The sequence below is a fragment of the Carya illinoinensis genome, chromosome 10, assembly GCF_018687715.1.
Source record: "Carya illinoinensis cultivar Pawnee chromosome 10, C.illinoinensisPawnee_v1, whole genome shotgun sequence".
In the NCBI taxonomy this organism is placed as follows: Eukaryota; Viridiplantae; Streptophyta; class Magnoliopsida; order Fagales; family Juglandaceae; genus Carya; species Carya illinoinensis.
The window spans coordinates 2,409,779-2,434,523 of NC_056761.1; the positions used below are offsets into that span (position 1 = coordinate 2,409,779).

Below are 24,745 nucleotides of genomic sequence, written 5' to 3' on the forward strand. Positions count from 1 at the left end.
TTTCTTTAATAGAGCATGTGGCATTTAATAAGTTTATGAGTGCAAACACTACATATTGGAAAAAAATATCTTGAGCTGCTGCAAAGAAGGAATGCATGAAAACTTATGAAATTGAAAAGACAATATTAAAGGCTTTGCTTAAACTTGTTAGAAAAGTTTATATCACAATTGACATGTGAACTTCTTGTAAAAAACTTTCATATATGATAGTGCCATGTCATTTTATAGATTTTGATTGGCATCTTTAGAGGCGTGTGTTGAATTTTTGTAATGTGCCAGTTCCATATACTGACCTTCTTATTGTTGATGCTTTAGAAAAGTACTCTTTTCAAGATTGGGGAATTGAGAATAAAATTTGTTCAATTACTGTTAACAATGCAAGTTCTAATGATGTTGCCATTAGGATCTTGAAAGATGGTTTTAGATTGAAGAAAATATTATCTGTTGAAGGGAAATTGTTTCATGTACGCTGTTGTGCGCATATAACTAATTTATTTGTATAGTATAGACTTAAGGAGATTAGGAAGATCGTTGATTGTGTGAGGGATGGTATAAAATATCTGGTAGCATCAGAGAATAGGCTAAAACAATTTAGTGACATTGCAAAATAGTTGTAATTTCCCTCAAAGAAATTGATCTTAGATGTGCCTATAATTAAGATGAAACAGTACATTTAATGTTGGATGCTACACTTCAATTCAAAGAAGTTTTTTCCAGATATGGTGATAGAAATAGCAATTTTGAATGGGTTACAACTGTTGAAGAATGGGCAAGTTGAAAATGTTTATCAACTACTCGCTATTTCCAATAAAGTAACCAATATTGTATTCAGAAGTGATTACTAAATAGCAAATTTATTTATTTCAAAAGTATGGAGAATGGAGGACATCTTGGATAAAAAGAGTAGAGATGAAAATGAGTACATGAAATCAATGGTAAGAAAAATGAGTGCTAAGTTTGAGAAATATTGAAAGGAGTGTAATCTATTGATGGCAATTGATGCAGTGTTAGACCCTAGATTCAAGATCGCACTGATCCAGTTTGTTTTCCTTTAATTTATCAAGAGCAAGAAGCTTCCAAGAATATTGAGCACATCTCTCAAGTGTTTCATAAGTTATATACATGATGAGTATGTTCAAGAATACAATTTGACTCTTGGGACACAAAGAGAGCAGGAAAATGCTCGAATAAACGTATCCAGTTGTTCCTCAATTGCTGGGAAAAGATTGCAGAGTGGCCAATCATTATTTAAATTTTTTGTTAGAAGTGTTGATAGTGTGGCCTATTAAATCAAAATATGACAATTATTTAAATGAGAGTCTATATATATTTGTGAAAAAGGTTCAGTTGCAAGTTGCAATGTCTTGGAATTGTGGAAAGTAAATAGTCTCAAGTTTCAAATTTTGTCCAAATTGGCCCGAAATATATCGACTACACCAATGACCACATTTAGCTCAGAATCAACATTCAGCACAGGAGGCAAAATTATTGATATTCATCGAGCTTCATTATCAACTGAAATTGTACAGATGTTGTTATATGAGTTTAATTGATTTAGAGCATTATATGGGCTTAAAAACTCATCAACTAATTCTGCAAGTGTTATATTTAATTGAATTTTAAGTTGCTATTTTACTATTTTATATACTAATTATTTACAAAAATACTAACTAATGTTTTTTCTTGTCAATAGAAGGATATTCCATCAGAAACTTAGATTCTCTTGCCATAGCCATAGAGACTCATATTCAAGTTTAACAAATATTTCCATAGTTTGTATTGTATAATCTATCTGATTTCCTATCTGATATTTAGACAATTTGGTTGTTCTATTTGGACAGTTTGATTTAATTTTAATCTATCTATTTTCCTATCTAATACTTGGACAATTTACTTTTAAATATTTGGACAGTTTGGTTGTTCTATTTGATTTTGTTTCGAATGATATGAGTCATAACAGTTCAGATAATTCCTTAGTTCTAACTCCTCACTATCTAGATTTCCTAAATTTTGTAAATGGCAAATTAAATTTTGCATTGCTATTTAACATCACTTGACAATATTACTAAGTTAAAAGTACTTGAGCAATGATGCTAGGGATTAAAAATGAGATTAATTTTTTTTAGTCTATCAATGTATGCCGGTTGTTGTCATGGTAATTTTGTTTAAATTTGGGAACTTGCTGACTGTTGTCACAGTGATTTCAAATTTTGTAGAAGTTTGGTAACTTGCTATCATTGTGATTTTGTTGAAATTTGTTTATTACAATTGTCTGATTGATTTTGTTAAAATTTGATAACTTGTTGTGAACTTGTGTCATACTAATTTTGTTTTGGTTTGGTAACTTACTATCATGGTATTTTGGCTAAGATCAATAACTTCTTGTGTCATATTGATTTTTTTTTTTTTGGTTTGGTAACTTGCTAATTTTGTTTTGATTTTGACCAAGATTGATAACTTGTGTCATGCTAATTTCTGTAAGAGAATCTAGTTTGGTAACTTGTTTATGTTTATTATCTTATCTGCATGCTAAGTTGCTATGTTTATCGTATCTGGTTTGTAACTTGCGGCTCGCCTACTACCATGAATCCCTAATGGTTTATTTTATTTCTCAAATTTCTTGTATAATTGTATTGTGTAACTGTGTTAGAGATATAGCATTGATTGTTGAGGCAAATTTGCATTCCTATCAAACATTCATCGACAATATTACTAAGTTAAAATTACTTGAGTAATCATGTAAGGGATTAAAAATAAGCTTAATTTTTTTAGTTTATTAGTGTATGCCTAATGCTGCCTGCTAGTTTATCTTCTTCATGTGTCATGCTAAGTTGCTATGTTTATCTTATCTGGTTTGTAACTTGTGGTTGTCCTACTGCTATACCTGAATCCTTGATGATTTATTTTATTTCTCAGATTTCTTGTATAATTGTATTATGTATCTGTGTTAGAGATATGACATTGATTGTGGGGACACATTAAATTTTGCATTCCTGTCAAACATCCATTGACAGTATTACTAAGTTAAAAGTACTTGTGTAATCATGTAAGAGATTAAAAATAAGATTACTTTTTTTAGTGTATTAGTGTATGCAGGGCAGCAGGTTGGTGTCAAGATTTATGACTCCATTCATGAAAATTCAGGATTTTACTGAATTTACTCCTCATTTTTGGTTTTGAAGTTTAACATACTAAGTTCCATTAATATTTTTTTTTGTAAAGTATTTTTTGATTCACTTGTTCCATTAGGATGTCAATTTCATTTAATGTACCCTAGCCATAATAGACTCTTGAAAGCTTCATGATGTAAATTTATATTTAATTTGTTATTTGATGTCACTATTTATTTAAATTTTTTATTATTTATTTTGAAAAAAAAGAGAGGTTCCAATCTCGAGCTGAGCTTAGTTGAACTCGAGCTTGGCTCGTTAACAAACCAAGCTTCGAGCCAAGCTCGAGTTTACTTTACAAGTAAATGAGCTGAGCTCAATCTAAACTTTAGACCCGACTTATAAACGAGCCGAGCTAAGCTCACTCGTCTTATGAACGAGCCAAGCTCGCACATCCTTTACTCGCTCGAGCTCGACTTGTTTACAAGTTTAGTCACCTATACCTATATTGGCATCCTTAATCTTAGTGAACCTAATTGGAAATTTTTTGTCTAACAATGGTACTAGAGGTAGTTAGTGTGACTAACATTAGAATAAGTACAATCTATTAAGTATAGGGAGCGTCTAGGGACTAGATGCAATGTAAAGAGCACATTTACACTCTCTAATAAAACTATGACACGTATATTTTTCAGGAAGTGAAAATTAGAGTTTCATGTAGGGAATCAATTCCCATGTACCTCCCCGAGGGTCTCTCTCTCTCTCTCTCTCTCTCTCTCTCTCTCTCTCTCTCTCTCTCTCTCTCTCTCTCTCTCTCTCTCCACTTAAGTTGAAGCTCATCTTCGAAATACCTTTCATGGGATAAATTCATATTGAGATGAGGTGATCTCTATAAATCTTATATTTGGTTGGTGGTGGTGCAAACCAATCTTGGTTTCTAACAGGAATTGTGGTTAACCACCTCAAATGTTTCAAAGCTTTTAGAGAAACTTTGAAAAATGAATCGTAAGCAAATTAATCATATGATTGCTCTTGCACAATTCTCTTATGAAACTAAGTGGTTCTTGATGTAATTTTCTACTCACGAATCACACCAAGCATCACATCAAGCCTAGGGTTCATAACAAAACTTAGATCTGGCTCTTTCTCCTCAAGTTCTATCTCATCTCAAACGACTTAAAGAGCTTGGCAAAACTCAGATATGGCTGATGTGAAATGGGCAAGGGGAAAGAGACTGAGGGATGTGGCTTGATGTGTGTGTGCGCGAGGGATAGAGAGAGAGAGAGAGAGAGAGAGAGAGAGAGGAGCGCACGTAGGGGAGTTTGGTTGAGTAAGGTCGATTCTATTTTCTTCTCCTTGGAATGATGATGTGTCATCCGATTATTGAAGGGTATGCCTTGTTTGGATAATGGGTTGATCTTATCTCATCCCATCTCATCTAATCATTGCAACTTTATCAAATTTTCAAACAAAATATAATAAACAATTCAATTTTTTCAAATCTAAAAAATATATATCTTAAAAACTTATATCCTAACAATATTTTATATAACTTTCAACTTTCATCTCATTTCATCTCAACTCAACACAACACAACACAACTTGCTATTAAAACCTCCCATAAGTTAAAAGAATTGGTTCGTATGTGTCTGATGCTATAAGAGTACAATAAATATAGTATTAGGTCAATATCAATATCGATAACAAGTAGAGGATCCTTCAGTGTGGTAGGGCGAGGATGTAGGTGTTAGATATATGTTCTTTTCAAACAATAGTGTATAAAATATAGTACTCTGGCTAGAAAAGTCAAGACATATTAATTGTAAGTAAAGGTTGTTGATAGATCTGCCATTGTAGATAGCATATTGATTATAAAAGAACGTGAATTAACAATTTATTGCATGAACCAAAGCATTAGTTTTAGCTTCCAGCGTTTTCTCAGCAATAAAAAAACATAGCCAAACGCAATATATATAGGAGTATCATGTATACGGAAATAGTGCACTGCCTCATTTTGTTTTTTAAGATAAAATAAGACGAAATGAGTTAAAATAAAAGTTAAAAATTGAATAAAATATAATTTTTTTAATATAATTTTTATTTTAAGATATGAAAACGTTAAATTATTTATTTTATTTTATGAAAATTTTTTAAAAAATATATAATAATTAGATGAGATAAAACAAGAATAATTATGAAAATATATCTTGAGCTGGTATTATGAATGATATTAAGAAAGTATTTTTTTTTTTTTTTTGTGATTAAGAAAGTATTTTACTTTGTGATTAAGAATGTATTTTTAAATGATATCATGAATTTTTTTTAAAAATATATTTAAAAGTATTAAAAAAATACATTAAAAATAATTTTTTATTAACAGTAGCACTCCGTGGTAGCTGGAAGCGGAGGACGTAGCACATCCCTTTCCATGTATAACAACATCAGGATGGGCGGTTCTACTCTCACAGCTAGGACCTCCCGTTGGGACTGCTTGTGCTTTTGAGAATTTTTTTATATATTTTTTTAACTCATTTAAATATTTAAAAAAAAAATCATAAGATTATTAAAAAAGATTTACTTGATTATTAAGTAAAAATAATAATTAAAAAAAATTCATAGCGATAAAAATTAATATTAAAAACTATAGAGTAGCATTTTTACTATCAGAATTGATCCCATCAGCTTCAAGCATTCTTTTTTGTTCATAAAATATATATTGATTTAGAGAAATGATTTGTGGAGTCTATAAACATAGTTAGTGTACAGTTGTTTTGAAAAAAATAAATTAATATGAAATTTATATGAAAAAATATAATTTTTTTTATTCATTCTGTATAATCATAAAAAAAAATATTATTCTATATAACTGACTACATGATTACATTTACCGATTGGGTCTATCAAAACCCGTTGATTTATAGAAAGCTGTTTCCTTGCCGACAAACGCTATTGTTATTGCCACGTGTCAAGAAACATAAGATCAGAGCTCAATGATGAGGTTGGCAGTAGCATCATGAGTGTGTCAGCCGGCATAAAAGTCAAGTGAACAACACTTTTATAGGTGGGACCGTGGGAGCGGTACTTTTCAATTTTTCTTTAAAATATATTTTAATATTTAAATATATCTAAATTTATTTTAATTAAATTCACTTAATCATATAATTTATTATTATTTATAAAAAATTCAATTCAACGTCTAAATACGACCTTCCCAAACCATTAATAATTTTATTGGTTTCGGCGTTACTTTACGTTTGTAGCTAAGTACTAAAGCACAACCCTTTTAGATTCCTACCGTGTATTGCATTTTTTGAAAGAGAAAAAATGTTTGACCATTAATTTGGGGTTAGACGTTAGGATTGTGACTTTCATATCATTTCTTTTGCTTATTAACGTTCCATACTAATTAATTGGTTGAGTTTAAAGTTTCATTGTCTCAGTATGTTTAAGTGGCTGAACGTTTTTTTTTTTTAACTTTATTGCCACAACCTCTTATGAATGAGATAATATGATATAATTTTTTAAAAAAATTAAAAGTTAAATAAAATATTATTTTTTAATATTATTATTATTTTAAAATTTTAAAATATTAAATTACTTATTATATTTTATATAAAAATTTAAAAAAATTATAATAATAAGATAATTCAAAATATTTTTACTATCTAAAAAGATAGGCCGTACTGTTCATTGGTGCCAAGTACCATGTGCCGCTCCTAATCATCTATTTTAATATTATTCCAACGTTTAAACTTTCTGCCAGATGGTTTTTTACTATTTTTATTTAATTGGATAAGGAGATTTTCTTTATATTTGGAAAAATTGTAAAGGCTATGGGGGCTAAGTTTCTTTATTTTAAAAAAAAAAAAAAAACAAAGGTGTATGTGCTGGTCTTTTATTGGTATTGGTGCTTGGTATGTTTTTATTATTTATTTGTAAATTCTTTGTGCGTTGATTGGTTTCACGGTTTTTGAGAATTTTTTTAATAAAATTAAGAGAGGTCACTTTAAACATGTAACCTCTTTCTCTTTTTTAGAAAAAAAAAAAAAATTCATCTCAAACAACTTATATAAGTTATATAATAATGTGGACTTTAGTAATTATCTCTCTTCTAATTATAAAAATCATTTAAGAGAGAGAAGTATATTAAAAAGTGTAGGACACAGCTACGTCCACAGAGGATTTGCCGATCAGTTAAAATCTCTTTTTTTTTTTTTTTCTTTTTCTTTCATCATTTTAATTTTAAACTGTTTAAAAAAATTTTAAAATATACTTACTTAATTATTAAGTAAAAAAAAAATTTTAAAAAAATTAAAAAGAAACTTTTGATAAAAATCCTCTGTGCAGAAAGTAGAATTTTCCATAATCATAATAGGTCAATATCAATATTATAAATTACATGGGGGGTCCTAGCTGCATGCTGAGTGGTTGGCCAAGGTTATTCTTGCGTCTTTATTTTGTTAAACATTACATAAGATGATATTTAAATAATTTAATAAATTACCTACATTAATTAGAGTTAAAATTTATTGAGTTTATACGAGATTACAATACTTAACAATTTCTCTCTCACGACTTCTCTTTCTCTGACTTTTGCCCACACCATTTACATATCATAACTCTCCTATTTACTAACAAGTTGCTAACTATCAACCGTAATTGATGGCTAATCTCCAACTACAACAACTATAGTTGAAAATCAATATATAGGACGATGTTGCAACCAACTGCAGCAGCTATAGTTGAAAATCAACATATAGGACAGTGTTGCAACAGCTATAGTTAAAAATCAACATATAAGATGGTGCTACAGTAACTATAGTTTTAACATACGGTGCATGTGATAGCAGTTATTTAGTCACTGCATTCACACTTAGTGGTTTGTCCAACAGTTATGAGGTACGTATTCTTTCCAAACAACAGTGCAGCTAGTCTGGCTAGAAAATAATTCACAACATACTAATTAATGTAATGATAAGTTCTGCCATTGTACGTAGATATATAGATGGAGGTTGTTGACAGATATGACATTGTAGACAGCATATTGATTACATATAAATGAACAATTTGTTGCATGCACCAAGGTATTGGAGTCGTAAATTTTCTTTTGATCAAGACAAACAACAAGCTAGGAAGCTGCATATGAAAGATTGAAAATTAATCGAAGTATGTGTTCAATAAAGTGGTATTATGTTCAAAGCTTTTTTAATTGGTTAATTTTTGTTGTTGTCACAATTAATTAGTACTGTTCATCCGAATTTCAATTCGAAAATTCGGATATATTCTAACCGGAATTCGGATTTTAATTTCGGACTGGAACCTAGGATACTTGACCGGGTTGGGAAAAAAAAATCTGGCCCACATAAACAATATAATAATTAATTAATGATCTTGAACAATGCTTGCGTTCAGATCATAAAATGTTGAGCTTTATTTAGATGTGATTTATTTCATCTAAATTTAATCTAGCCTAACGCAAAAACATGCAAGGTTACAAATCATGTGTAATCGGCATGCAAAGCATCTTCGGGTAAAAGAAACACAAAAGATATATTACGTACTTAACTGAGACATCAACGTCCTAACCTATTTCTTGTTAGGAAAACCCTTGTATGCCGCCCCCACTAGACCCCTTAAAGTGACTACTGGTCAATTTTATTTATTTATTTAGTGATTAAAAAAGTGATTTTAAGTGTATTGATGTATTTTTTTATTTTTTTTAAATATTTAAATCTATTAAAAATGTGAAAAAAAAAAAGAAAAAAAAAAGTAACTAGCGATCACTTTGAATGGTGCTACTCAGGCGGCATAGTAGCACCGCTCTTCTTGTTAATTAATAATCTATTTCCCTTTAAACTTGCATCATGACTAAAACAACTTATAAATTAGATCTCTCAACTTTTTTTCTACTACTAATTAGATCTCTCAAAACAACTTATCATCTCAAACAACTTATATAAGTTGGATAATAATCAGTGAGGACTTTAGTAATTATCTCTCTTCTTATTTTAAAAACCATTTAAGAGAGAGAAGTTTATCAAAAAGTCTAGATCCTCGTAAATGCCCAATTATTTAACAAGTGGCGTAAACTAATTATACTATCTAATTATCTGGTTTGGTACGGATGAAGGTTTAGGCTATCTAAACACATTATTTTAATCTCTAAATTTACAAAACATCCACTTAAATCAAATGTAAATCAACAATAAAATAGTAAAAATTGATGTGAATAGTATATAAACAGTGTATGAACAGTACAAAATTGACATGAACAGTGCAAACTATCATGGATTCAAAAGCTCTATAAAACAATGGGACCCACACATTTTTTTAAATTCTAAAAATTAAAAACTATCTCATCTCATCTCACTATCCAAACATATATTTTTTTACAAACTATTTCATCTCATTTTAACTCAAAAATTTTATTACTATTCAAAATATTTCATCTCATTTTATCTAAACTACATAACCAAACGGGCCTAAATGATCCTGAGTTATTGTCAAGATACCAAGGGAGTAGAAACCCTATAAATTGTAGCAATGTCCAAACGTTGTACTTGCAAATTTCACCTTTATACAAAAACTCAAATGCTTGGTACAGTGGTACTCATGGAGTCTGTATGCCCAAGCTCTTTCCCTTTGGCCTGCAAAAAAGTTGTCACAGTGTCTGAGAAGCATGACCTTTGGTTGACGAAGAGGAGGAATAGCACAAGGCTAGGCGATGGGAATGCAACAAAATCTTGTAGAAAGTTTTCCATGATCTCGTCTGGAAGATTTGCAATGAAAAGAATAAAACACGGTACCGTTGCTTCAGTAACTGTTGGAAGTTTAGATTCAAACCCTAATTACAAAAAGATCCAAGGAGATGGTTCTGTGAAGGATAGGGTGTCTTATGGTGGATCAAACTCTACTACTTTTATGAAGATGAATGAAGGCATTGGAGTCCTAAATTTTATCAGAGGGAAGAATTTTTTCATCACGGGTGCTACTGGATTCCTAGCCAAAGGTATACTACGTACATGATGTCATGAACAATTCTTCTATATATGATATTCGATACACAATCGACACGTCCTAAGCTATCAGTTTTTCACATGAATTTCTCCTAGCTTAATTGGAATAGAAAAACAATTGACACCTTATAAGTACTCCAAAATGTCTTATACGTACTTACTATTATATATTATATCCATCGGTCAGTTATTTGTTTATTTACTTGACCAACTATCATTAATGATTAATGTGTAAACACAGTGCTTGTTGAGAAGATTTTACGAACAGTGCCAGATGTGGGTAAGATATTTCTTTTGATCAGGGCCGAGAACAAGCAAGCTGCAAATGAAAGATTGAAAAGCGAAGTATGTGTTTGATGAACTCATATCTTTGAAACTTAGCGATTGAATCTTTTTCTTTTTGTCACAATTTTGAGAAATATTTGTGTCCAGATAATAAATTCTGATCTTTTCAAGTGTCTTCGCCAAATTCATGGGAATTCCTATGAACACTTCATGTTGAGCAAACTGGTTAGTGTAGTTGGAAATGTCCGAGAGCCTAATCTTGGCTTAGAAGCAGACGTGGCTGATGTGATTCGAAAAGAAGCGAATATTATTGTGAATTCTGCAGCGACTACAGACTTTCGTGAAAGGTTGTACAATATATATATATATATATATTATATATACAGCTTCTTAATTACAATTGTTACTTCAAAAAAGAGATATATATATATATTTATACTAATTATAATGAAGTGATCATTCGCGATTGGTTTTTGTGGAAAAGCAGATATGATGTTGCTATTGATATAAACACAAGAGGACCTTATCTGCTTATGAGCTTTGCGAAGAAGTGCAAGAAACTCGAGCTTCTCTTGCATGTATCGACAGGTATATTAATTATAAAGGCCCGAAAAAAGCTTAAAACTGTACGTTATCGTGTTGGAACCACGCGGGCATTATAGAATAATGTTGTTATATATATATATATGGAGAATTGATATATCTTACTTGCAGTACAGACTACAGTTGTGGCATTTTTGTTCACACGTAGATTTATAAATTGGTTTGTTTGGGGATGCGAGACGAGCATAAAAACAGATCATGATGATGGAGAATAGAGTAAGAGGTGCAAGAGTGCATGATATCTGTCATAATTTATATTATACGCTGGTGCTGTTGGAGGCCGCAGCTGGCCGCCTTCGAATAATAGCAAATACAAATAAAATAAAAGGGAGGCTCAATGTATATAATTGCTAGCAAACACATGCAAAAACTCATGAATCTTGATCATTATTTGTGGTAGAACCTAAAAATGTGGTTAATTTGTAGACTTCGTAAAGTGAATGATTTTCTCTAAAATTTTATACTTTTATCAGTAATCTGTTTAAAATAAATGGATTTCAAATTGGCTCTTTAATGCACTGGAAGAGAAACTATTGCAAAATTTTTAGTAAAAATTTACTCATGATAACTTCAGGATCTAAAATATAAATTTTCTGAAAATGAGTACTTGACGCTTGTATAATTTGAGTGCTATATCGATTTAGGATTACTCAAGATCTATATCAGTCGTTTTTTAGAATATTAGTGTAGGTTTGTTATTTTTATTTTTTATTTTTCATTTTTCATTTTTCATTTTTGTCTCGTGAACAGCTTACGCTAATGGATTAGTGCTACTAGGGAAAGGAAGAGTTATGGAAGAACCACTGCGCATACGCAGAGGAGAGAGCATGGCAGGAGAGAATTGCATCAATCACGAAACACCTGCAAGTCCCTACCCTACTTTGGACGTTAACGGTGAAATAAAGATGGCCTTGGATTACGTAGATCGAGATTTTAAAAACAAAGGATTGACTCGGAAGATGAAAGAATTGGGCTTGGAAAGGTGTGAAGTTTCTTAATTATGATCACTTCTGATTTGCTGAGACGGAATTTCGATAAAATAAATTAGTAAATGTTGTATATAAGTTTTAGGGTGTGGGAGTCTAGTATATTATTTTTTAAAAATATAGATATATAATTTATTATTAAAAATTAATTTTTTCTTGTGAATTATAAATTTATATACTTATTTTTAAATAAATATATGAAACTTACACATCTTAAAATTACAAATCACCAATAATCTCATGAATGTTCCAACACACTTTATGGCTATAAAAACACATGACTGGGCTCCGCTGCTGATGATCATATTTAGAATTTTCATAAAGATAATGATAGACCTACCACCCGGCTAGGTACCACCAATTTACAACTCGTTGAGGTGGGAATCACCACAATGCATTTTTTTGGGATAATGATAGACCGAACACTGTTTTACAATCCATTAACAATGAATTGCCGCATCATATATTTTTTAGATAAAAATAATCTTTAGATACGCACTTCAGATCAAACTTTACCTTCTAATTGTAATTATCAGGGCACGAAAATATGGTTGGCAAGATGGTTACACCTTGACCAAGGCTATGGGAGAAATGCTAATTGAAGAAAATAAAGGAGACATACCAGTGGTCATTGTTCGACCTAGTGTTGTTGAGAGCACCTATAGAGAGCCATTTCCTGGATGGATAGAAGAAACTAGGTATATATGCCTTTATTCAACTTCTTAATTCTCAGCCATTATTAAATGCATTCATGATTACTATACATTATTAAATATCGAGATAACAATCTATTTTCCTTTCCTTTAAAAGAATGATGGATCCACTGATTTTATCCTATGGAAAAGGAGAGCTCAAGGGGTTTCCATATGACCCAAAAGTGGTCCTTGACATAGTGAGTAATTATTAATACTCCCAACAAATATATATATATATATAAATATATGTATACTTTCGTAAAATATTATTTCTTTTTGGACTTATATTAATCTTAATGTGGCTAATTGCAGATCCCAGTTGACATGGTTGTGAATGCTACGTTGGCAGCCATGACAAGGCATGGAATGGCTGGAAAGGGTGACGTTGATATCTACCATATTGCCACTTCAGTAGCTAACCCATTACTTCTAGAGGATCTTGCATCATTTGTCCATGACCACTTCATTTCAACCCCTTGGATCGACTTCGAGGGTAGGCCAATCCATGTACAGCCCGGCAAGACGTTTAGCTCCATGGATGAATTTTCCGCCGACATTTGGGGACATGTAATTCAGCGAAATGGATCCGCGACTAGAGTTGCGGCCAACGGGAAGTTGCCTCAGAAAATTGAGAGTGTTTGCAGAAAATTAGTTGAGAAAGCGAAGTACTTGGCCGATATATATGAGCCATATACCTTCTACGCTGGAAGGTATGATCAAAAGATGTTATATCTTGTACGTAGCTTCCTTGCTAGTTTAAGGTTTCTTTTGATTGCTTAAAGGAGCGCATCCTATGAAGCCATGTTTATTATTACGTACGTATAATAAATCAATAATTAAGCACTATCATGCAGGTTTGATAACAGCAATTCCCAGAGATTGATGGAAAGCTTGTCTGAGGAAGAAAAGAAGATGTTTGGATTTGATGTGAAGAGCATTGATTGGAAAGACTACATCGCTAACGTCCATATACCTGGCCTAAGGAATCATGTCATGAAGGGTAAAGGATTAATGCCGAAGGACTAAGTGAAGTAACATATGAATCTTCTTCCATGGAGTTGCTGGATTTATAACAAATAAATGTTTGCTGCCTCTTTTATTTCGAATAATTTCTGTGTGGACAGAAAAGCACTGAACTTTTTTTCCAATTATATAGGTACTATTTATCGTTTCAATTAATATAGGCTATATAGCCTAAACTAGTTCGAAGCTCATAAAATCAAATTACAGAAGGTGGCAACGACTGATCCCCTAATTCCATGATCAACGGTACTATATATGTAATATTCCTATTAATGCTTAATTGTAAGAATAAATTTATGAATGAAATCGAACTTCTTTGGCATTTTATTCATGTCATTATTATTATGATATATAGCACATGCAGCTTGTTTGTATGCAATATTTGACAATTTTGGGATTAAAAGTACTCTTGATCTCCGAAAAATTCTAATTAATATTTGTCATGACAAATTGAGATTTCAGGATAGTTATAACGGAGTAAAAATCTAAGAATAAATTTAGTAATCACACAGTACATGGTACTAAGATTTTAGTAGTTCGATTTGAACAAAATCTAGATTCACTGGTACTAGAGATATTTATCTCAAAGAAATTTGCTAATTAAAACGTACGTACGTGAAGTATAAAACGTACCAGTGGTAACAAATTATCACTCAAACCCAAATCCCAATACACCTAAATAGGAGTTTTCTTAGACAAAATATCCCAAAGGTTTGATCTCTAAATTACTCTTAAATACATGTACTACAATTTTTTGGTTTTTTCTTAATAATTACACACTAACTGTTGTAATTGCTTCTACTTTTATTGATTTAGTTTTTTCTTAATTACACTACCATTTTTTTTTTCTCACATATACTAATAAGGTTAATAATTATTTATAATCATTAATCAGAAACAGTTTTCTTAGAAATTTCTATTTCTTAATAATCTATTTGTTTTTTTTTTTTCTTTAGAGAATTTCTTTCTAAGGGGCCTTCTAATATATATTGTTTCCTAAATAATTTTAATATCAATATAATTTCTTAGGGAATTTAAGGAATTTTAATTTTTAATACAGTCTATTAAATTTTTTTTTTTTTTTCAAGAGGCCTAATTAGAGTAGTGAGTGCTAGCCTTAGAGCATTGGAAATGTGCTAATCATTAATTGTTAAGTCTAAAATTTGAGGTTTTGGCTAAAGTCAAAACTAATGGAGATATTAATCCACATTAGATTATCCATCCCAAAGTCAAACTAATAATATAATATTATATATTTTACCACTTAACTTAATATTGATGGTTAATTGTAAAAAATGACTAATTAATTACTTTCCAACTGAGACAGTATGTTGCGCATATATAGCTCCATTGATCTCCTATATATAAATATATATATATATATATATATATATATATATATATATCAAATGAGTAAGAATTAATTAATTAGTGGATAGACACAGCGTACTAACAGCTAGCGTACGTGTCGTCATGTACAAAGTCTTCTCAATTTGTAATCATTTTCTTAAATTATGATCTAGCCGATCATCCCTCATTTGATGATCATATATAGGCGTTTAATCAGTCATCGATCGATCGGCTACAGGCGTCAGTGCTCATGCATGATTGAGATTGCCACTTTTTAAGGCAAGCCTGATTAATTCATGTGAATTCTAGCATTTACGAGAATTAATTAATCTATGTGGTCAAAATAATTTGCGCATTTAAAGCTAGCTTGTCGTAGGCTAAATTAATTGGGTTGCACTCAATCGGGGGCTCCTTGAAGCCAGACGACGTTCCAATCGTAATATTGGAGTGCGAACGTTAATCAAGGCACGACACAATATTGGAGTACTACTGCGAACGTTAGTCACCAAACAAAATTATTAATGAATCAACGGATCGATCCTACCAAAAAGAAATATATATTTACGAGGGTTAAGAAATTGAAAGTTCAACATCATCAAGGCACGCTTTTTTGTAAGTGGTGTGGGAGGAGTTCAAAAGTAGATCATATCTTTTTATTTTTATTTTTATTGTATGCTATTTTATTGAGAACTACTTAGTTTAAATAAGACTTTTAAGAAAAAGTAAGTACTTATAATATGACAAGCTTTGGTTTAATTAAAGTTAATTAAATATTTAAAATTAAAAAAAATAATTATTAATATAGAATCGTATAAAAGCAAATGAAATAGTACAAGTGACATTTTATTTCAATATTTTCGTATGCCCAGTGAATAGTATGGATTGCATGCATTAATACATGCAACTTATTTATCACACTAGGCTCTACCTCACTAATGAGCTTTATTGAATACAAGTAGTACATATGCAATATGGTACCCAACATATATGATTTGCATGTAAAAAGATAGATAAGTATTATAGCTACAAAATAAATTTATGAATTGATCACTCAGTTTCATGTCATACGTTAGATATATTTTTTAATAAAAGTATTTTATAATATGACGTAATACATTAAACTTTATTAATTTATAAGTTTATTTTTATTATATTTTTTTGTGACTAGAATATTTTTAAAAATAAAGGGCTATAATTAAAGATGTAGCCTTACTGACCTAAACGCTCGGGTTCGGGGTTGCAAAGGCAAGGAATTCAGGATCATTCTCCAATATATCTATCTCTTTTTCATCTAAAGTCACCCAAGCCTCAATTCCATTGCCACTTCGGACTTGGTTAAAAATTGTGAGTTTCCTGAATTCCGGACCAACTCCACCCAGAACCCCAACCCAAATGGGCTTCCCCCATCCAAAATCAAGTTCATTAAAACCAAACTTGATCCAACTGGTGAACCGGAAATAGTCTTGACATTCCTTGGGGCGAAATACCATTGCAGCAGCCTTGGTTAGGTATTCGCAATTGGCTAGAAAAGCTTCATCACCTTGCATAGACCTAAGATAATCGCCATTGATTTTCTCCACGGCCTCTCTTAGTGCTGCCACCAATCCAGGCAGTTCTATCTCCATCTCTACTGAGTCTGAATTCTGATCACACGCTGCAAATGCCAACAAAAAGAGATTGCCCATAGAAGAATCTGAAAAGCGTGGTTTTGTTAGTCGCCGGATGTTTACTGCTTGGGCTAGTATAGTTGGCCTCGCAAAGCCTGAAGAAGTAGCCATGGTACGTGCAGCAATAAAAGCAGACAGTGATTCGATTCGACTTGGGTTATCAACTCTTTTACTCTTTGCTTTAGCCCTTAAAGTAGATATAGCCTTTTCACCAAAGACGAATCTCCTTGTCTTGTACTTGCCCTCGTTGAACCAAAGACCCTCAACTAAAGATGCCAAACTTTGAAGCAATAAAGGATCTTCTTGTGGAGGAAAGCGTAATGGCGATGATGCTTCAGAAAAATCAGGTTGTACTAGTTTTTTAGAAGGCCTAGTACCTGCCGTGGCCGCCCAAGAGTTGAGGAAAGCACTCGCGGTGGCTCCATCCATGATCTTGTGTGACATGCACAGGCCGATTGCTATTCCACCACAATCAAATATGTTCACTTGAACAGCAAATTGGGCCGCTTCTGCAGGATTTGGTTCTTTGCGAAATGGATGGCATGGAAGAAACTGGTTCAACGACTCCGTTTCAGGATGTTGAAAGAAGTCAAACATACGACAACGAACTCGAGCTTCATTGTATGGAACGCCTTCGTCGTAATGATCAATAAAGAAGTTGTTTTTGTTCCTTCCTGAAAAGGGATAGAAGCGATTCAATGTTTCTGAGAGAGAATATTTTAAGTGAGCAGATAAGTTTTTGGGTGTCGTGAAGTGAGGATGGGTCTTATTAGGGTAAAAAAGCATGAGTGGAGCATAAGTTGTGGGAGTGAGCTGATCCAAGAGAGAGAGTTTGGTAGATTTCAAATGATGAACTGCTGGTGAGGATGGTCTGATGATTTCTTTGGACAAGATGTCGACTTCCATCATCATCATTTTCTCAAACAGTATGTAATTCGATCAAGAAACCGTTGTTTTTGCATGTGATTCTTTTTAACCTCACAATATTCTGATTCACAACGCTACCTTTTATATATAGAAGTTACGACAGGGATAGGCATGATTTACACGTAAATTAACAAGCGTTATGGTTAGTAGGAACATAAGGGCGCCTTGGAGCTACACTGTAGCTTTCCAGCGTCGATGCCAGTGCGTTAATTGTATGAAGATTTTTGGGAGTTCATTTATTAAGAAATGGAAAAAAACACCAATCATGTAGCTAGCTAGCCAAACATCACGTCCATAAGAAAGCATCAATGTGCTTTCAGAAAAGATAGGGCAGGCGCTAGTTATCCCGAAGGTGTTAGCTTAATTGGTTTCTAAACACCAATATTTTTCTATAATCTATAATCTCTATCTATATCTATGTGTAAGTACGTGTGAATAGTAGTTTAAATTGGAGTTAATTGCTTTAAATTTAGCCTTCAAGACGTTCTACGGACATATGGTTGGTAGCTTAATCCTTGCTTCAGAAAAAGTGCGTGTGACAATTTACTATTTATGAAAGAACTAGGAAGAATTTTAACAGTTCATTAGCATTATAAACATGATTGTCTTGTGGGAAGTATGCTATCTAGACTTCCGATATCTTCTTTTCTTGCAAAAATGTATTGAATAATGACTATATATATACATGTAATATATGTGTCAACTGCAATATAGGTTCGATAACATGAGCAATACACATGAGAGATTGATGGAGAGCATGTCTGAAGAAGAGAAGAGGTAATTAATTTGGGTTTAATGTGGGCAGAGCATAGATTGGAGAATACGATCCAGAAATTCATGATATATCTCGTTCAAACCATGGTGTTGTAATTAAGATGAAGACGGGTTAATTTAAGTGTGTACACGGAAAGGAGGTGTGGTTGTTGCCATGTATTGGAGAAGGGCGACGTTCTGCCTTGACAATTACTCGCCTTGTCAAAGGATATGGGTTTACAGGGCGGATACAGGGGGAAGGAAGCCTAACACTAACAAGTGAGTAATGGGCAAAACATCTTCAGGGCGGCCGGAATAGGGACACAAAAATCGATATAATAGCACGTACGTATAGTTGAGTGAGCAGCAATCTAACCTACTTCGCTTGTTCATGATGATTTATTCCCCGCCATTTAAACTTGCATGGCTAAAAAAGATTAATATCCCTTAAAATTCTCTTTTATCCCACTATAAGGGTATCTTTTGTTAGTATATGATCAAAAGAATTGCAACAAACATAAAGTTAAATTACACAAAATAAACCTACAAACTAATATAATTTTATAGAATCCGTTAGATATATTTTATAATAAAATAACTTTATAATCTGACATATTATATCAAGTCACATCAATTTGTAGATTTATTTTTGTGTCATCCTTTTTTAACTAAAATATTTTCTTATAATTAATTAGTTGGCACCGATCAAATCTCTTATCTATATAACTCAATTAACAATTAATTTTTGTAATAGGACAAAATAGGTCGATATGTTTTTTTAATTCATTTATCTCTCACTTATTTGTAAAAAATATTTAAGAGATATAATTCTAAAGAAACCTTGGTCTTCTTTAAAAATAAAAAATAAAAAATAAAAAAAGGATAATACCCAATTTTATTGATGATCTCACTTATAGAAGAGGAAAATTGTGAATCGCGTACCTTTAACTGGCTAGTATTTTAATAAGGAAAACATACATAATAAATTGATTGGAGCAACAAAACTATATCGACAGCGCAATACTAGTAAACCTAGTCTGTCAGTTCGAGAGGCATTAAAAAACTCGTCACTTCGACCTTTGGCCCCCTCATTTGTTAAGAGATTTGCAACTATATATATTAACCTCCCTAAAGACATGGTTGAAAGAAATAACCAAGGTTTGAGCGAGTTGGCATATTTAGCCTCTCCCAGTCGTCCCTTATTGCCCAGTGAACATCACCCTTTCCTAACTACGAGTATACAATGATCCTAGAGTCGGATTCAACCATCACCATTAGAAGTTGCAATTTCACGCATAACTTCACACTATCCAAGCATGCTTTGACTTTTGCCATCATATTAGTTCCATATCCATAATAGTTAGAAAAGCTAACAATCAATTCGCCCATATCGTTTCTAATAACTCTGCCGCCACCACATTCACCTGGATTCCCAAAACAACATTCATCAAAATTCAATTTTACAAAACTAGCACTCAGCCCTAGCCACCTCACTACCTAAAATTGTGGGGCTTTAGTTGTGATAGTGGCTAATCCAAGCTTATCTAAAATGTGTGTATCAGACTCGCTAAATTTCTTCATAGAACTAAGCTTTATCATACATTCAGCAATCATACTTTTGATACGAAAATAAACATTTCCTACAGCCTCGACCTTACCCTCCATACGAGCCTTGCATCTTCTTAGCCACAAGCACCAAGAGATTATAGAAGGCATTAAGCCTACAAAAACACCTAATTGAAAGACTGCTTTGGCCTTACGGAACCATTTCCCAACCATACACGCCCAACTTCTGTATGTTCAAATTTAATACCCAATATGCCTGCAAAATTTTTCCAAACTTCAAAGGCAATCTCACTAGACCATAAGATGTGGTCCATAGATTCAGTGGCGGGACACCTACAGCAGTTACATTTAGATGCAAGAGGGATGTTAAGTTTCTGGATATTAGCATCAACTGGCAAGCTATTCCAAAAGCATCTCCACATGAAAATCGAAACTCTACTTGGAAATTTGGAATGGCTTTGTGCCAAACCCATTTAGCCCAACTAACACTCTGACAATTGCCACGAATTGAAAACCAAACAGATTTGGTGGTAAAGACACATGATTTGGAAGCAAGCCAAACCAACTTGTCCCTCCCTTCCCTCAACCATAGTTGCTTGGCCACAATGCAGCTACTTATCTCCTCACCCACCAATTCCTTGAGCAAGATTGAGTTCCAACCATTGCCCTCCCAGACCCCCTTCACTTTCAGCTATTATTGTTGCACATGGGTCACTGTCAAACCATGGCATTGTTAGATGAAGATGAATTAATTACAGTGTATACACGAAAATGAGGTGTGGTTGTTGCCATAACTTATTGGACGAAGGCTCCTTGACAAATATAGGCAACAATTTACTCGCTTTATTGGGAAATGGGCGTACAAGCCAGGCGAACATGATAGGGGCAAGGGAGCATAGGATGGCCTCATTCACATGCATGGAGGGGATACTAATTACTAAATATGGGTAATAGCTAGCCCTACTTTCAATGAAATTTATTTCATTTTTTACATCTAACCTAACCCTAAAACCATGTCATAGGGCTCACTAATTGCAACTATGATCTAAGAGTAATACTATACATCACACCACCATCTTATTTTTATTCTACTATATAAGATGTAGTGCATTTATTGCCATTAAATGATAAAGAATCATCACCATTAAATGATAAAGAATCATCCAATGATAATAAATATATCACATCTTATATAATGGAATTAAAAAAAAAAAAAGATAGTGGTGTGTTATATAGAATTTTCTATAATCTAAAAAGTGAGTAATGGGCAAAACATCTTCAAGGCGAATAGAAACACGAAACCTATATAATACGTACTTGAGTGAGCATCAATCTGACCTACTTCTCTTGTTCATGATGATTTATAAATAATTAATACGTAACTAGTTGATGTTTATCCATAATAACAATAATATATATATATATATATATATTTACATAAATTACAAATATATAAACATATATAAAATTATATATATCAACAATTCATATATATTTCTTACATATTAGTATATGGAATTATTAAATCTTATTGACTAACTATTATATAAAATTATAAAATATAGTTATGAAGTATATTCAATATATAAACACAAGTGAATAGGCTAAGTAATTATGTTACATATTATATATTTTATTATAAAATATGTTATGCTTATATTATTAACTAATATATATAAGTATATATTTATTTATCAATGTATGAATGAGGTTTAATAGAGTCGAGCTAATGAGTAGACTCAAGCATAGACAAGCAAGCCTTAACAAGCCTTAACTGAGTTGAGTTAAGTTTAGTCGAATATATGTCATTTAGTAATCGAGCGGGTATTTGCTTTCATAGTCAAGTTTTTTTTTTTACGAGTCGAGTTCAATTCAAATTTAACTAGACTAGTATCGAGTGAGCTTTCAAACATACTGGTTCATTTAATTTAAATTTATTTACATTTAAACTGATGTCATCTACATGTAACATTTGAATTTGAATACTGTTGTATATCAAGTTTATGTTGTGGAAGATCTTTATATGTTGAAGATTTGGTCTTGCATGCTAAGAACCAAAACAATTCCATACACTTTGTGTTATCTTTCATGGTATCTTTTACATTTTAAGTCACGATTTTCCTCTCGATCCTTATGGCATCTTCCTCTTCTACTCCCTTCACTTTTCCTAATTTTGCTCAGCTTGGAACTATCAAGCTCAATGGTTCCAACTTTCTTAGACGTTGGATCTCTCTTACTATTCCAGTCATTCGCACTTATGACTTGATGGGTATCGTTAATGACTTTCTACCACTTATGAAGTGTTGTGATGTGAAAACCTCCAGGGTGAGTATGACATTTAGAGGATGGTAGAGGTATTTGGCACACCGTCCGAGCTTATACCATATCTTATAAACACTTGTTACAACATTGAGGAAATTGAGACCCAGCTTAACTCTATTTTAAAATGAATATGTATCGATGCTACAAAATCTCAATAATTAATCTCCCTCATAGAAAGCTTAATTACATGGGAGAATACCAATCTCATCAAATACCCTTAAGAATGGACTTCTGGTACCTCTGAAGATATAACTGAACTAGGATGTAAGGACGGGGGCAAGAGAAAAAAATACTCTTTACGGCTTAATTTATTGGCCCATCACTGCTCAGCTTGTTAGTCGATGCAATTGCCTGTAAAATGAGCAATAGAGTTGCCGAGTTGGGACTCGAAAAGGCAAATGTTGTAGTCCAGAATGGAGCATCGGTGCCGGTGTTCCAAAACTACGGGCTTAGGTCATGGCAACGGCCTTTTTTGAATTTTTCATCGGCCTGTAAATCTCAGAAAGGCCACAAAACAAACAGAACTGCTAAATATAGTCGCAATATACAAGCGGCATGTAAACGAATGTACGGAGAGAATAAAAAAAAATAAAAAATGAATACTTCTCTTTCTCTTTCTTCTTTCTCCTCTCTTTTTTTTTTTTCTCTGATCTCTTTCTCGCCTCTGATTATTCTTTCTCGCCATCTTCTTCTCCTATCTTATTTCTCTCAAACTTGTCTCCGCTATCCTTCACCAACCCTATATCGTCTTCATTTTGCCTAAAGCACCCAATACCGATAAACTCTCTTTGATCTATTTCTCCCGCTCTCTCTCTCTCTCTCTCTCTCTCTCTCTCTCTCTCTCTCTCTCTCTCTCTCTCTCTCTCACACACACACACACACACACATATTTTGGTCTTCTTAGATTTTTTTTTTCAGTCTTGTCCGTCTGCTGCTGGTTAGATTTTCTTTTGTGGAAAAATTTCAGGTTGGTTTTAAAAAGTTCCACCATCCCATAGCATTCAATCAAAGGTTTTTTCATCTTTTTTTTTTTTTTTTTGGTTTTTTGTCTTAAAACCTGGATCTCTATGGATAAGCGCAAGCAGTTGGCCGTCTGAAATGGATTTGAAGGCAAATAGATTCAACTATAAATGCACCTTCTATTCAAAAAGGCTGAGCGGAATGCGATGAGTACAGTCGAAAGGAGGGGAAGGAATGTTCCGGCCAAGTTTATGGAGCTGAAACAGGGTGTGGATAATTCTGATTTGAATAGAAAGATTGAAGAACCTTTAATCTCTAGCACGAAGCCAAAGATTAACCGTAGGGGTTTAAGTTTGTGTCCAGCGGAGATATTCACCGGAGCTAGACCTCGACAGCTAGATAAGCCTGAAATCACGCCAGTCCAACCAATTCAGAGTCGTCGGAAATCATGCTTTTGGAAGCTTCAAGACATTGATGATTTGAAAGCGGCAAAGAAAGGGGCAAAAGTCTGAGTGTTAGCCCGAAATCGCAGAAAACTTTATCGAAGTTTCAAGCTCCAAAGCAGGCCGCAACCACAATCGGGTCTAAAAGGCCTGTCAAGAAAGAAGATCGGTTTCTCGCATCAATTCAGCCAAAGAAGCTGTTCATGGATGGAGAAAAGTCGCTGACGGCAAAGAAATCGTCTTCAACGAGGGAGGGAGCATGAAACGATATCTTCAAGACCTTTCATGAAACTTTGCACTGATACAAAGTCGAAAATTCATACCAGGAAAATGACCCACACAACGATTTTGGCGCACCGTTTACTTTTTCTTTTCTTTTTTTCCTTCTTCTTAACTTGTCTCTCTCTCTCTCAGCTTTTTCATGGAGTCGGCCATGACTCTTGTTCCTCAGCACTTATTAAATGGCAATTGACAAGATTAGGAAAGAGATAACGAAAAAGAGAGGAGAGAGAATTAAAAAAAATTATTATTAAATGGGCCGCTTGCACGCCGGTTACGTTCGGCGCTTGCATTTAACTTTTTTCCAGAACAAAATATCAACAAAGTAAAAAAAAAAAACGGAGTTATTTAAAATTTGGAACCCACTTAAGTTTTAGCTAGAATTTCACACATTATATATATTTTTTTAATCAACATTATTGTTAGATATAGAATGAGTACGCCTGCCCATTGGGAATTAATTCTCGAAAGCAAAAGGTCGAGGAAGAAAAGAGAAAAACTGAAGGAAATGAAAAGTCAAGAAAGTTAAGTAAGACATAGAAGAAAAGTGAAATAGACATTCATTTGACAATAGATCAACCACTTGCCTAGAAAATGGGATTTTTCTACATACAAACAAGCATGATCTTCTTCCTCTAGGCAACAAGGGCTTCTTCATCTTCAGGTTGAAAGGAAAAATGATCTTTTCTAACCTCCATTTAACTAAGAGATATGTGAGGTCACGAGTATCTGTAAAACTTGTCAAGTATAGTATGGATTT

The 24,745-nt window shown here is 32.8% G+C and overlaps 2 protein-coding genes across 4 annotated transcripts; one reads left to right on the forward strand and one right to left on the reverse strand.

The window, feature by feature from the left end:
- The first annotated feature begins 9,650 nt into the window (after window positions 1-9,650).
- On the forward strand, window positions 9,651-14,040 carry LOC122278740 (fatty acyl-CoA reductase 2, chloroplastic-like). Of its 3 annotated transcripts, none has more exons than XM_043088928.1 (9): window positions 9,651-10,119; window positions 10,368-10,471; window positions 10,559-10,758; window positions 10,899-10,999; window positions 11,792-11,996; window positions 12,537-12,698; window positions 12,811-12,892; window positions 13,008-13,405; window positions 13,550-14,040. In XM_043088928.1, the coding sequence occupies exons 1-9, from the start codon at window positions 9,654-9,656 to the stop codon at window positions 13,719-13,721; spliced, it is 1,890 nt and encodes a 629-aa protein (XP_042944862.1). In that variant the 5' UTR covers window positions 9,651-9,653; the 3' UTR covers window positions 13,722-14,040. The 3 variants fall into 3 exon arrangements, with proteins under 3 accessions (XP_042944862.1, XP_042944861.1, XP_042944860.1); XM_043088927.1 differs by having other exon boundaries at window positions 10,583-10,758; window positions 11,765-11,996; XM_043088926.1 differs by having other exon boundaries at window positions 9,652-10,119; window positions 11,765-11,996.
- Window positions 14,041-15,991: 1,951 nt separating this feature from the next.
- Window positions 15,992-17,701, reverse strand: LOC122279971 (stemmadenine O-acetyltransferase-like). The gene has a single exon (XM_043090896.1). It carries the CDS (start codon window positions 17,648-17,650, stop codon window positions 16,286-16,288), a length of 1,365 nt encoding a protein of 454 aa, XP_042946830.1. The 5' UTR covers window positions 17,651-17,701; the 3' UTR covers window positions 15,992-16,285.
- Between the last annotated feature and the right edge of the window lie 7,044 nt (window positions 17,702-24,745).

Bases quoted from the DNA above. Each gene is read 5' to 3' on its own strand.
- LOC122278740 (XM_043088926.1), top strand. From the start codon at position 9,654: ATGTCCAAACGTTGTACTTGCAAATTTCACCTTTATACAAAAACTCAA. The intron at 10,472-10,558 runs GTATGTGTTTGA...ATTTGTGTCCAG, and splicing joins ATGAAAGATTGAAAAGCGAA to ATAATAAATTCTGATCTTTT. The intron at 12,893-13,007 runs GTGAGTAATTAT...GGCTAATTGCAG, and splicing joins CAAAAGTGGTCCTTGACATA to ATCCCAGTTGACATGGTTGT.
- LOC122279971 (XM_043090896.1), bottom strand. From the start codon at position 17,650: ATGATGATGATGGAAGTCGACATCTTGTCCAAAGAAATCATCAGACCA.